Raw genomic sequence first — 14,371 nt, forward strand, 5'->3', positions numbered from 1 at the left:
CAAGATTAAAAACAAAGACATGGCTGGATGGACTGTATTCTTTCTAATTATAATTCATTTTATGACTTTATTTCATTAAACTAATAATGCTGCATTAGTACAAATGCAGTATGAAGCATTCAGAAATTTCTTAATAGTTAATATAATTGAATATTATTGCATTTAGTACATTTCAACAAGATCAGAAATGGCATTGGCCTTATTTTTTACTCCAAATTTGAAAAATATTCTTAATGTCTTTTCAAAGGATCAGATAAGAATCGCATTATCATTGCTTAAGAGTTAAAGTGGGTTTTGGACAATTGATTTTCTTATTGCTAGTTTCCTAGAGATATATTAACTAACATTGGCTTCATTTTTTAATATTAAATTTGGGAAAGATTCTTAATGAATTATGAAATGATGATATAAAATTGTATCAATTGTAGAAAGTCCTTTCAGTGTAGGTAAGAGGTTTTTTGGCTATTATTTTCCTAAAGGTATAAAAATGGATGGATATTTTGGTTTTCTCATGCTACATAAAAAGTTCAGAATTTAAGAATAGGATCTTTTCTTCACATGAAGATGTTTTTATAGGACCTCTGGTTTAGGGAATGTATATTTTTGCAATCTAAATATATGTACCTTTTATAAATTATTGCATCATCTTATTTCCTAATAATGGTACTTTGGGTTCCATATCACATAGGATGTATAATTTGGGATTATGATCAACTTTATTTTTTTTCCAATTTTTAAAACAAATCTTTCTTTAAAGTTTTGAGTTCCAGATTTCATTCCTCTCTTCCTTCTCTCCTCTCTCTCCTCTTTGCGATGTTAAGCAATCAGATATAGGTTATATATGTGCAATTATATAAAACATTTCCCTATTAGTCATTTTATAAAGAAGACAAAAATAAAAGAGGCAAAAAAGAAAGAAAGTAGAAAAATAGCCTACTTCAAACTGTATTCAATCAATATCAGTTCATTCTCTGGAAGTGGACATTATGCATCATTATTAATTCTTTGGGATTGTCTTGGATCCTTTTATTGCTGAAAAGAGCTAAAACATCCACAGTTCTTCATCAAACAATATTGCTGCTACTGTGAACAACATTGTCCTCATTCTGTTCACTTCACTATGCATCAGTTCATGTAAATCTTTCCAGGTTTTTCTGAAATCAGCCTGCTTGTCATTTCTTATAGCACAATAATATTCCAATACAAATTATATACCACAATTTGTTTGGACAGTCCCAATTGATATGTATTCTTTTGATTTCCAGTTCTTAGTCAACACAAAAAATCTACTTTAAAGATTTTTGTACAGATAGGTCTTTCCCCCCTTTTTTAGATGTCTTTAAGATATAGTAATGATATTGCTAGGGTATACAATTTTATAGCCCTTTGGACATAATTCCAAATTTTCTCCAAAATGATTTGATATACCAGTGATGCATTAGTGTCCTAGTTTTCCCATATCCCCTCCATTATCCAACATTTTCCTTTTTTTGATGTGAACAATTTTAGATAGCAAATATATTTAATTTGTTTGTTTCATGGAGACAACAAAGAGCAAATCAGAAGAGGAAAAAGTAGACATGTTGTAACAATGATGTCTAGGGGGGGAAATTCTAGCTTATCAGAGGAAAAATATTTATTTGGAATTAATCATGAAAGGAAGAATCTCAGATATGGCATTTAAATAGGAAACTGTCTGAAACAAAATCTCCTGTATATCTCCAATAATTCAGGTCTTTCTTGAAGACTTATATTGAGAAGTGACCCACTAACTATAAGTAGCCCATTCTAATTTTGGTCCAATAGTGTTCCTTTTGATCAATCCTAAATCTTCTCTACAACATAGTAATATTAGTCTGCCATACTGGAACAAGTAGACTATATCTAATTTTTCTTTCACCATTCTTCAAATATTTTGATGAAGATATAATATTCTTCCTTAAATTCTCAGTTGACATCCTAAATTCTCTTTTAAAATTTTACTATGCATGATCTCAGGGATCTTCACCATCCTGATCACCTTCCTGTGGATGTTCTTCAACTTATTGATATCATTCTTGAAATGTGGCTTCCAGAACTGAACACAATTCTCTAAATGTGGTCTGACCAGGGCAGAATACAGAATAATTATAACCTCCTCTGTTCTGGACATTATGCTTCTCAATGGAGCTTAAGATTTATATTAAAAATTTTTGGATGACTTTGTAACAACTATCAATACTCAAGAAAAATAAAGTGTCACACAAACTTTTTAGTTCTTGACTCTTGTTGTATAACTTATTACCTATCCCTTGTAGCTTTGTTTAATCTGAAAATTCATTAAGTGTGCTATTTTTGCCTTTATTCAAACCATTGATAAAAAGATTAACACAAGACCAATAATAGATTCTTGAGACATTCTATTAAAAAACTCCTATCATGTTGCCTTCAAACTGAATTGTGGCCAAACCAGTTTGAAATTCAGTTGGTAGTACTAACAAGGATAAGTGATCTGTAGATCACCATCCTACTTGATTTTGTTCTAACTTTTTGCTGTATTTCTTTGGACAAGTCTAAAGGCTTAAGAATAGGTTGACAGGTAACGGAATTTGTTAGATTATTGTAAATAACGTATAAAAGTCTTCCATCAAATACTGAAAAGTGGTAGGTACAATTTTTCATAACATGTATTACATATCCAAGCTTCTTACTTTTAAATTTGTTTCTGATTTTATTTTGGTTTTGATTTAATTACTAATAGCTCTGTAGAAAATGATCAGCCACAAGGATTGAATCTGGATCAGAGATTGTCTCTTGGCTCAGATGATGAGGTAGACCTTGTGAGAGAACTTCAAAGTATGTGTTCTAGCAAATCTGAGTCTGATATCAGCAAGGTAAGTGGTGAATGGATCTGAATTGCTAAGGTTTCGTGAAGCTAAAAGATTATGGATCATGTGATATGACATTAGCCCTTTTCTTGTGGAACATCATTTTGGCAGAAAAGCTATATTCCATTAATCATAATATCTATAGTTTTTTTTTGTTGTTTTTTTTTTTTTTTTTTACTGTTTATTTTTTCCCTTTGTCTCTGTTATCTGTAAGGTTTATTTGCTTTTTTTTTTAATCAGTGCATAAATGAGTTTCTGTCCTTTTTTTCTCTCATATTTTCTCCTCATATAAGTTCCATAATTAAAAATCCTTGATAAAGTATTTGTCATATCAATTAGTGATTCATTTAGGAGACCATGACTTTTGAGAAGCAACTGAGGACATGAAAGCAATGATTATTAATAACCATCATGGTGATTATTACAAAGAGATATCTCCCTTTTTCTAAATTTTTCATTGCAAAAAGTTGTTTTTTTCAAAAGCATTACTGGTAATGAGATTACTCTCCTGATCTTGATCAGATCCTGCTCCGACCTTGCTAGCGTGGGGAAGCCCATTGTGTTCTATTCAAATTTGAGTAAAGACAGGTCCTTTTGTCTAAATAATCCAAGGCTGGAAATCGTCTGATATAGAAATATTTTCTCTGTCCAAGAGTGATATGATAATGGGATGACATCAACCCCTGTTGGAAATATATATAAAATGTGAGCCACCTTCGTGATTTTCTTTGGTTTAAGAAAAAAGGCCAAATGGCCATCCTTTTTTTAAATTATTTTTTTCATCCTTTTATTGACAACATGCTGGCATTATTAATAAAAAATAAAATTACCCCAAAACTATGTCTCTAGCCTTTTTAATCATCACAAAATTTGATATACAAAAATTATCAATTTTGATCTCGAAATCTTGAGAAAGTATGTAAATACTACATTTGCCATTGTTTCTAAAGCCTAAGATTTTCCATCTGCCAGACTATCAAAAAAAAAATCTTTAACCAATGGAGGAAATTGTAGGTAGGTAAATAGAACTGAGACTTTGCTGGGTTATACAAAAATAGCTACATCCTTTTATTAGATGCAATCTGTAATGCAAATTGGAATTGGCCTTATTAGAAATGTGTGTTCTTTTTACTGTACAATCTACCAGATCCATTCAATTATCCTTCTTTTAATTCTGTTATTTTATAGTGAGGCATGTATACTATATGCTTCAACTGCCAGTATATTTTTTCCAGATTGCAGATTCCAGGGATGACTTACGGATATTTGGCTGCTCACGAAATAATCCTGGATTTTCAGCAGTCATTACTAATCCAAGAATGCCAGTGTCACAAAAGGTAAGAAGCCTTTTGTTCCTACCACACCATCCCTTAGCACCTTGATTTTAAAGGTTATCCTTAGCTTTGGATCACAATTTTGAAATGGATGACATAGAGATATCTCAAACTCAACTTGTCCAAATAAGAATTCATTATTTCCCCTCTAAATTTTCTTCCTATCTTCTCTATTAGTGCTGAAAGCATTATTATATTCCCAGTTTTGCATCTGTTTTCTACACTTTATCATGTTTACCCATCCTATTTTTCTCATTCATACAGGCTCCCAGTAAGGCACTCAACATCTTACTTTGGCTGTTTCAAAAGCTTCCTAATTGGTTTCTCTCCACTCAGCTGCAAAAGTGATTTTCTTAATGCACAAGTATAATTGTCATCCCCCACTCCACTCATACATTCAGTAAACTTGAGCAGCTTCTTCTTATATCCAGCATTTCATGTAAAGTCTTTTGATATTTAAATTTGTTCACAATCTGACCCATTTCTACCTTTCCAGTCTTTTTATAATTTATTCCCCAACACAAATTCCCTGAACCAGCTATACCAGCCTACCCAATCATTCCTTACAGCTGATATTGCATCTACTGTCTTTGTCCCTGGCTTCTTTCAAAACTAAGCTCAAGTCCTGTTTTCTAAATGAATTTTTTCTCAGTTTCCCCAGCTACTCATGCCTTCATTTTTGAAATTACATAATTACAAATCATTTACTTGAGATTATTTACTAGTTATTTATTTATATGTCATATTCTCTGTTAGAAAATGAGCTCGCTGAGAGTAGGACCTGTTTTTCCCTTATTTTTATGTCTCCGTGACATATTCCAGTACCTGACAAATAGCATATAATATATGTGTATTGATTGGCTGACAAAAACAAAAAACAAAATCTTTGGAAGCTTTAGGCAAAAAATTGAAACAATGCTACATCATAAAATGACCAACTTGTCAGGAAACATCATTATACAGTGATAATCTTTGGATGATGGTTTGAGTCATGGTTTACATAGAAAGCAGTTGCACATTTTACATATTTTCCCTGACATAGCAATGAGAAGTGAAATGTGGAATAGTGCATAAAAATCTGGTGGCTTAGGAACCAGTTTCACAAACTGCCTTTTAAAGGTTTGTAAAAACACTTCATACACAAAATCTCATTTGATCCTCAAAAGAACACTGTGAGAGCTATTATTATTCTTTAGATGAGGAAATGGAGGCGGAGAGTCCCACAACTAGAAAAATATCTGTAGTAAGATTTAGAATCAGCTTTTCTTATTTCTGAATCTAGCATTTTATTTCCATTTATACAGCCTACTATTGAGTAGGGGATAGAAAGGAAAATAATATGAAAAAGACTAAGAATTTCAGTTTAATTTTTAAAAATGTTATATGCCTAGAATTCCCAAGATTTATTTTGTTAGGTACTAGAAATACAAAGGCAAATATGGAAGAAGATTAGGGAAATTTTCAAAAGAAGAGATGGCTCTTGAACTAATCTTCAAAGAAAGATGAGGTTTTGAAGGGAAAGGGTTGAGGAGGAAATGTGTGCCAGGTCTGAGGGGGGACTACTTAAGTGAATGTTCTGAAGCAGGAGATATATATAAAAGTTCACAAAGTAAACATATCAAAGGAATGAAATATTCATATTTATAGAAAGGGGAAGAGTTCATCACTTAACTTGAGTTGTAGAAGGGAGAGAAGTAAGCAAAGATTTGTTAAGTACGCACTCAGATATTAGGCATTGGGCTAAGTACTTTACAAATATCTCACAACAACCAGGGGAGGAAGGTGGTGCTATTATTATTCCAGTTTTATAGTTGATGAAATTGAGGTAAATCCAGCTTTGTTACTTGTCCAGGGTAACACACTTGTGTCTGAGACTGGATTTGAACCTTCAGATATCCCTGATTACAGGCTTGAGGCAAACACAAATGTTTATGAGCAATAAAATTAGTTAAGTAAATCAAAATGAAAGGACATGCTTAGGAATGGGCACCAGCTGTATACTCAACTGAAAGGGAAAGGAAAATAAGAATAGTTCAGGTGTGATCTCCCTTTCCAACAAATTCTATCTCTCTCTTTTCTTTCTGATTACAACATACCGTTTCTCTCTCTCCAACAACATATCAAATCAATAATCCTTAATTTTTTTAGATTTCAATATAACCATAACCCCTACTTAATGATCAATTTCACAATTTTCACATTTGATAGCCACATCAAAAAAATGGATAGGAAACATATAATTTACAGTCATTTCAAATTTTAACATATATACCAATTAAAATTATTTAAACAAAATCAATACTTTTCCATGTGATATTCTACATAGATATTTCAAACTGTCGATTGTTTCTGCAAATCAGTTCTTGTCCCATGTATGCAAAATCACTTCTTCTCTCCTTTCCTTTCTTTTCTTTTTCTTCAAAAAGATTCATAATATAATTAACAGCTAAGTAACTTCACAAAACTTATACACGTGTTCACAAGAGTTGACAAAATTTTAAAACATAAAAAAAAAGAATAGTTCAGGCCACCATCAATCACAGATAGTATCTAAGGCTATGAACTCAGGTATTCCTGATTCCAGGCCCAGTGCTCTATCCAGTCAGTGATAGAGATCACTGAAGATAAAATAATCAATTTTGACCATACATATTAAAACATTTTAACACAAACCAAAAAATATACAACTAAAATTAGGAGGGGAATAGTCAACTATGAAAAAGTCTTTGCAGGAAGATATTTTTCCCTTTCTTTCCCCTCAATAGTATTTTTTACTTTTCCAAATACATGTAAGGATGATTTTTCAAAATTCATTTTTGTAAGATTTTGTGTTCCAAATATTTTCTTCCTCCCTTCTTTTTCTCCTTCCTCCTCAAGACAGCAAGCAATTTGAAATTGGTTAAACATGTGCAATCCTTTTAAACATATTTCTATATTTGGCATGTCATACAAAAAAAATCTAAACAAACGAGAAAAAACCATGAGAGAGATAAAAATAAAAGGCGAAAATACTATGCTTCAATCCACATTCAGTCTCTGTAGTTCTCTCTCTGGACTTAGATGGCATTTTTCATTCCAAATCTATTTGTCCTGGATCACTGTGTTGCTGAGAAGATCCAATCACAATTGATTATCACATAATCTTGCTGTTCTCTGGTTCTGCTCATTTCATTCAGCATCATTTAATATAAGCTTTTCCAGGCTTTTCTGAAATTAGCCTGTTCATAATTTCTTATACAACAATAGCATTCCATTATATTCATATACTGCAACTTATTCAACCATTCTCCAATTGATATCCCTTAACAGCACTAGTAAGCCTGAACCCAAGAGACATCAGAGGGGAAAAAAGGACCCATATATATAAAGAACATTTATAACAGTTTACCTAGGAAGACTTGTATGAACTGATAATGCAAAGTATTTAGAGTAGAAAAATTTATACAATTTTAAGGTGCTACAAATTCAAAGGAAGGCGAGAGAACTTTGGCTCTGGTTTATGTTTTTGTCTTTGTATTTGTTTTGGATAATTGTTTCTGATGTTTTAGAGACATTTAATGGAGCTTTAAAAAGCAAATAGGTTTGTGGATTAAGTGATAGACTTCAAAGTGGGAAATATAGCTGTCATAATTTTGTTTTCAGCTGCTCCTTTCTTGGAATGTAGTCTTCTTAGAATTATGTGAGGCTGGAGATAACAAAAAAAAACTGTACTTAAAAGTGAGATCATTATCTTTCTTTTACATTCACCAAATATCTCATTTTAATTTCATTCTTATTTCTTGCCTTTTTTTTCCCCTTCTAATTTCTTATCTCATTTCTTTTGTCATTTTTGGTTTTCCCTCAGGTTTGTTATTAATTATGGTCTTTGTTCTAATGTATTGGTGACCTGACTCTAAGTGGACAGTTGATTGAAGAATCATTATCTCCATCAGTAATAAACTGTTTCTTCTATATTAAAATATATCAATTTCACATTTAGTTATTTGGTCTTTGCCACCTCCAATCATTTCTAAATCTTTCCTAGATGTATTCATGGTATACAAAGCTTCTGTGTACTCTACAAGCCTTCTTTATTAATTCAGAACCACATCTTCCAACACATTTTTTACCATCCATACACAATTTTACATTGAAATCACTAAATATAAAAGCATATATTAATATGCATTAGTATTGGAGGCTTGAATGAAAATCAGGCAAATTAAAGATTTAAGTAGAATTAATTTTAGATAGCTGGGAAGCTTTTGGATTTACTTACTGAAAGTTAGATATGATTTCTTATAGAAACTATTTATGAACGTCATACAAAATCACTTGTGGGAGTAGAGCCTTAAGAGTCACTCACTCACTGTATTTGAATTGCACACTGGGTTTTGCCGGTTTCAGTTTAATCCCTGTTCTACTTTTTTACATCCCCCTAGGTCACACAAAGAACAATGTGAAGCAGTGTAATCAACCAGGATATGAACTGGACACTGGGAGAAAAATCATTTATTAATGTTTATCTGTCCCCGTAGCATCACCATGACTCCAAAGTTTTCTCACTCTCTCATTAGTCTTATGTCCCAGTAGGATACAACTGAAATTATTTAAGTGAGTTAATTTTAATATCAGGGCATGAAGAGGTTTTTTTCTCTCTCTTTTTAAAATGTAGACTTTTTCCTTCTTTAAATGCTATTTAGTGATATTCCATAATGTTTTATCATATTTTGTGTTTTTATTTTTGGATGAGCAAAATTTTGACTAAGGGCACATTAAAAATAAAGTGATTTAGACAAGATGATTTCAGATAATATGAAAATTCCAGAGTCTCTAACCAGCATTTGGAATGGATTTAAAGCCACAATGTTTACATTGTGAAACTCCACTTAACAAGAGCTATTAGCACTTGCTGATTTTGTAGCATAGAAAAACTATCCTGTGTGAGATGTCAAGCTGAGGCAGTAGAAAGTAATCTAAATTCTAGTACTGATTGTTCTCTCAACTTGCTATGGGACCATAGGCTAGTTTCTTTGGGTCCTCCCTTTTCTCACCTGTAAATTAAGGCAGTTAAGTTTGGTGGTTTCTAAGGTCTGTTTCACTTCCATAATCTAGTTAAGCAAACTGGTAGCTTAAGACGCAGTATCTAAGGCCCTAGCTTTGAAAGTTTAGATAACATCTCTTTGTAGACCCTTGATTTCTGTGGGGGAGACACTTCAGTACCCCACATACAGTATTGATTGTGAAAGACCGGGCGGCCTTATTTGACAATCTAGTATAGATTCCTCATGCTACAAGTTCCTTTTGAGCTTTATCTTGGAATTACTACAATAAGACATCGTCTAAATAGAATATTATTGGAAGTGGGCTAAACTCATTGCATTTCAAGACAGCTTACTTTGCCTTAAAAGGAAATTCATAATAATGACCTTTCATTTTACAACTTTCAGTTGTTCACTTTACTGGCATAAGAGGGAAATTGAAAGAATGTAAACTGAGACAATAATAAATGAATAAATATCCCTTGTATTCCTTTTTCTCCCCCCTCTCCTCTCCAAAAAAGATTACAGCATGGGTTTTCCCCTATGTCATGTCCAGATTACAGGAACTTATAATATCACCAACCAGCAGGTGGCAAAGTGACACTCTTTTGTCATCTTTTCTTGTATGTAAGGGCAGAAGCTATTATACCTTTGCTTTTCTTTTTTTTTTCAGAAAGTGGAGGTGTCTATGACCAAACCAGCATCTTCTTGGTTGAATGCTTTTTTTCAAACCCTTTTGTCCTTCGCTTTCAAATCAAAGACTTGATTTCATTGGAATTATATTCTCTTCCTTTTTGTTCTTGACTAGAAAATGACTTTGGAAACACTATTAGATTTCACAGAGGAATTGACTTTCCTTATCTCCATCCCCCTAGCTAACTCTAGTTTTATAGGGCAGAAAGAAAACTTAAAAATTCAAATCACAAGTTTCTATGAGAATCAAAGGTTAGATGATTGAACTAAAACGATATTCCACTTTCTGCTTCTATTTTCCATCTTGTAGGTCAGTTCTCCAGTTTCCTTAATCATTGTACCACTTAGCTCACATTTCTTTTCTCAACTTCATCTTTTATAAGATCAGCATCTTTGATGCTCACTCCTGGCTTCATAATTCTTAAACCTCTTCAACTCGACAATGATGTCCATCGTTCTTCATATTAGTCTTTCGTAGACATAGCCACACCTGAGAATTTATCTCTCAGAAATGTTTTTCATCCAAAATAATTAAATGAAATTTCCCTTTAAACACATTTCTACTATTCCACACTCTATACTTACTCTCTCTTTTCATAGTAAACTTCAGTCCCTCCATCACTGTATTCTTTGCCAATCCTTTTCTGAATTTCTTTGATTCTACCTACTGTCTATATATCATGGTCAGTATTTATAAAAATGTTCACATCTTATCATACTTGAATCTCTTCTACCTTGACCTGATATCCTGCCCATAGACTCATTGGCTAGTCTACATCTCTAGACTTATCACACAATATTATTTCTCTTCACACATTGTACTTCAGGCTAGTCTGGCTTATTTGCTGTTTCTCCTACAAAGAATTCTATCTCCCATCTACATTTCTTAGCAAAAGCTGCTGCTGAAACTCATTATCTCTTCACATCATAGCTTCTACCATCTAAAAGTTTTGAATGTTTCTGATTTCATAAATATTAGTGATCTTACACTTTTAAGAAGAATATTAGGAAAGGAGAAGGGTAGATTCAGCATTCTGGATAGAAAGCCCACCTCAGAGTAAGTCCAACACATTGGCTGGGTAACTCATCTAAGTTGCCCTTGCAATATTCCTAAGCAATTCTCTTGGGCTATTAAGTGACCAAGCAGAATGTAAGCTCTTTGTTTTGCTTTTCTGTTTGTTTTCCTAGTGCTGTACACAATGATTTTCCTATAGTAAACATATACAATAAATGTTTTTTTTTCCCATTCATCATAAGAAGCTTCTTCATTTAAATTGTTCTCCACCAATAAAATCACGAGTTCTTTCCCTTCCCCCCCCCAAAAAAAATAGCAAAGGATGAAGGAAAAAACTGGATTTATAATCAAAAGATGCAAGTTTATATCTTAATTCTACAGCATATCCATGTGACTAGTCACTAACTCTCTGTGCCTTAATTTCTTCATCTGCAAAATGAAGTGGTTAGTCTAGATCAGTGATATCAAATATAAACAGATAATTCAGGAGAGCCACATACTAAGTAAATGAACATGAACTGTATTGTTTTATATTTTTACTTTTGTTAAATATATCCCAGTAACATTTTCATCTGGGTGCAGCTATACTTGGGAAACCTCTAATCCAGAAGGGCTCTAAGAGCCTCCTAAGGCTCTTAATCTATAATCTTAAGATTTTATGGTTCTAGTAATATTTGAGTCTTAGGTTTAAATACTAATATGAATTTTAATAAGCATTGTTATTTACCTCTCCCATTTCTGAATTGTCTAATGATACACCATTTCTGAAAGAATAATTTCAACTCTTTTTTACTTTTCAGTAATTAGTTCTCCTTATTTAATGGACAGTACACTGGTCACATTCTGTACCTCACTGACCTAGGTCCAGTCTGTTCCCATTGTAATCAGTCAGGAAGCATTTTCTGCCAAGTACAGAGTGCTAAGGCCACAATGAAAATGAAACAGGCCTGCCTTCAAGGAGTCTATTTCTCTTGGGAGAAACATATATACATTGAAATGTATATAAAGTAAATGAATATAAGGTAATTTTTGCAGGGCATAGGAAAATAGAAGCTGGGAGATCAAGAAATATTTCATCTGACCTGAGCCTTGAGTAACAATGAAACAAAGGATTCTATAAAATGGAAGTGAAAGGAGAGTGTGTTATCTTTGGATCCTGTGAATCGGACTCAGGAATATAACACAGATACTAGCCTTGAAACTAGTCATTTAACCAACAAGGGTGCCGGGTAAACAGTGTGAATGCTACATTGTATCCATGAGATAAACAAAGTGATCTTACACTTTTTTTTTTTAAAGTGGATCCTTTGGAAAGCATGGACACAAATTACCCAAGATGGGAAATCATGGCTGTGTTATAGAAACATGTCCCAGCAGAGGGAATACCTACATCGAAAAGATCATAGATCCGTTGAAGAAGGGGATTTTTGTATGTTTTCTTGGATATAAATAGTTTCTTCCCTGAGGATTAATATGAACAGAATGCTTTATTTTCCTTTCTTTGACACATTTCCTCATAGTCACACATACCAATTCCCATTTACACATAATGGCAAGATTTTTTTTTTTAATCTAAGACTCACGAACTTTCCTCCCTGTTGTTCTCAATGATGAATATCCTTCTCAATCTGTCATTTTGTAGCCCATCATATTTTCAAAGATTTTTACGATTATTTTTATTTGCTGCTTTTCCCAGTAGAATTACAAATTGGGGTGATGCTGCTAAGTCCAATAGGCTAGTTACATTTTAAGAAGCCGTAATTTCATATGGGAATTCAAGCATGGAGAGAATTTAACTGTTCTCAGTTTCTGTGCCATCTGTTTCTCAATAATGCCTTAGCAGATGGGTCATTCCCTTCACTTTAACTCAATTATTCACCATGACCAGATAATCACAAGACACATAATAAATGCCTCCTTTCATATATTCACTACTGTGACTCCCTAATGTCTGCATGCAAACTAAAACTCTATAACAAATCAATTCCCTTTTTTCATGCAGCTAGTTTAATTTTCTACAGATATTTGAAAAACATTAAGAAGGACCCACAAGTCATGTTTTGTGTTGTTCAGTGGGTTGGAGTGTGGAATAAAGTAATGAATATCATCTTTTAAAGAAAAATGCTTTTGGACAGCTACATGGTACAGTACATAGAGCACTGGCCCTGGAGTCAGGAGCAACCAAGTTCAAATTTGTTCTCAGACACTTAACCGCAATTGCCTTAAAAAAAAGTTTCAATGAAATGCATATCTAGCATTTTAAATTATATAGTTCTTGCCTCAGTGTTTATGAGTAACTTTCTTATGGACACATAAACAAATTAAATGGCTAGTGCTTCAACACTTCATTTTCCATATTGTTCCATCCTCATTATCAGTTTTCATCTGTAATTACTGTATACATCAGAGGACATCCCAGCCACACCCTGGCAAACTTTGTTCTAAGTTAGCAGAAGTATGTTGAAGCAGTGGATTTGCAATCTGAGAACTTGGGCCAATACTGCTGCTGCTACTTACTACTAAATAGGCCATCAGGCAAATTTATCTTTTGGGCCTTAGTTTCTTTATCTCTAAAATGAGAGGGTGATTTACATTTTGTAGATGTAAATCTGTGATTTTATTTTCATACAAACATAAAAACCTGGGATATAATTTTTCCTCTTAATTGGTAGCTTAGCCACATTTTGTTTTGTTTTATTCACAAAGGTTCTTGTACTTTTTGTCTTAGGCACTCTGGATAAAACTATCTTACTGTTGATTCCCAAATTCAGAAAAGGTAAAAAGTTGTGAGAAAAAGGTAAAAATTAAAAATTAAAAAATATATATAAATTATTCTCCCATTAGAAAACCCATTTATGGTTCTCGTTGATTTGCAAGTCCCCTCCAGCAATGCAAAAAGAATCCATCCTCCTTGAATCCTATCTATATTCTTGAAAAAGTTCATCAGTAGTGATCATGATGGAAGTATTCCTCTCAAAATCTTGCAGGTGCTCATGGAGCACTCTAGTTGTACACTTTGTTATATATTGTTCTCATCTTGTGACCAAGCTATCTTGTCTTCCCGCCATACCAATTGTATGGTGCTATTCTTGTTTTTCTAAGGAGCTACATGTTATTTGTGTGTTGAAACCCATAATGAGCCCCTCTGTATATATGTACTTTCCTTTAGCATTCAACAAGAGTAATACTATAGCTTTGCCATGTTTCTCTGCTATATAAGATAAGATGTATAAAAATGAAATTTTACTTTTATGAAAAGCTTGAGTTAATAAAAACTATGAGACTTCCTGAAAACAATCTAGCCCACTTTACTCATCTTACTCAAGTCTGGCCCACCTCATTAATATTATCTCTTCACATGTACATATTTGGATGGACTCTGGAGAATGGCCTTCTAAATACATGTTGAAATTTGGGCAATAGATATCCTTCATCAATTTG

General features: G+C 33.0%; 1 protein-coding gene across 2 annotated transcripts in view; it reads left to right on the forward strand.

Moving 5' to 3' along the window:
• The window catches only part of CTTNBP2 (cortactin binding protein 2), a 184,619-nt gene that overhangs the window by 155,540 nt on the left and 14,708 nt on the right, over positions 1-14,371 (forward strand). For both annotated transcript variants that reach the window (XM_051962300.1, XM_051962301.1), the window contains 2 exons: positions 2,741-2,873; positions 4,103-4,204. In XM_051962300.1, coding sequence (XP_051818260.1) covers positions 2,741-2,873; positions 4,103-4,204 — 235 coding nt within the window. The remainder of the gene's footprint in view (positions 1-2,740; positions 2,874-4,102; positions 4,205-14,371) is intronic.

This window comes from Antechinus flavipes, chromosome 5, assembly GCF_016432865.1.
Source record: "Antechinus flavipes isolate AdamAnt ecotype Samford, QLD, Australia chromosome 5, AdamAnt_v2, whole genome shotgun sequence".
Taxonomy (NCBI): domain Eukaryota; kingdom Metazoa; phylum Chordata; class Mammalia; order Dasyuromorphia; family Dasyuridae; genus Antechinus; species Antechinus flavipes.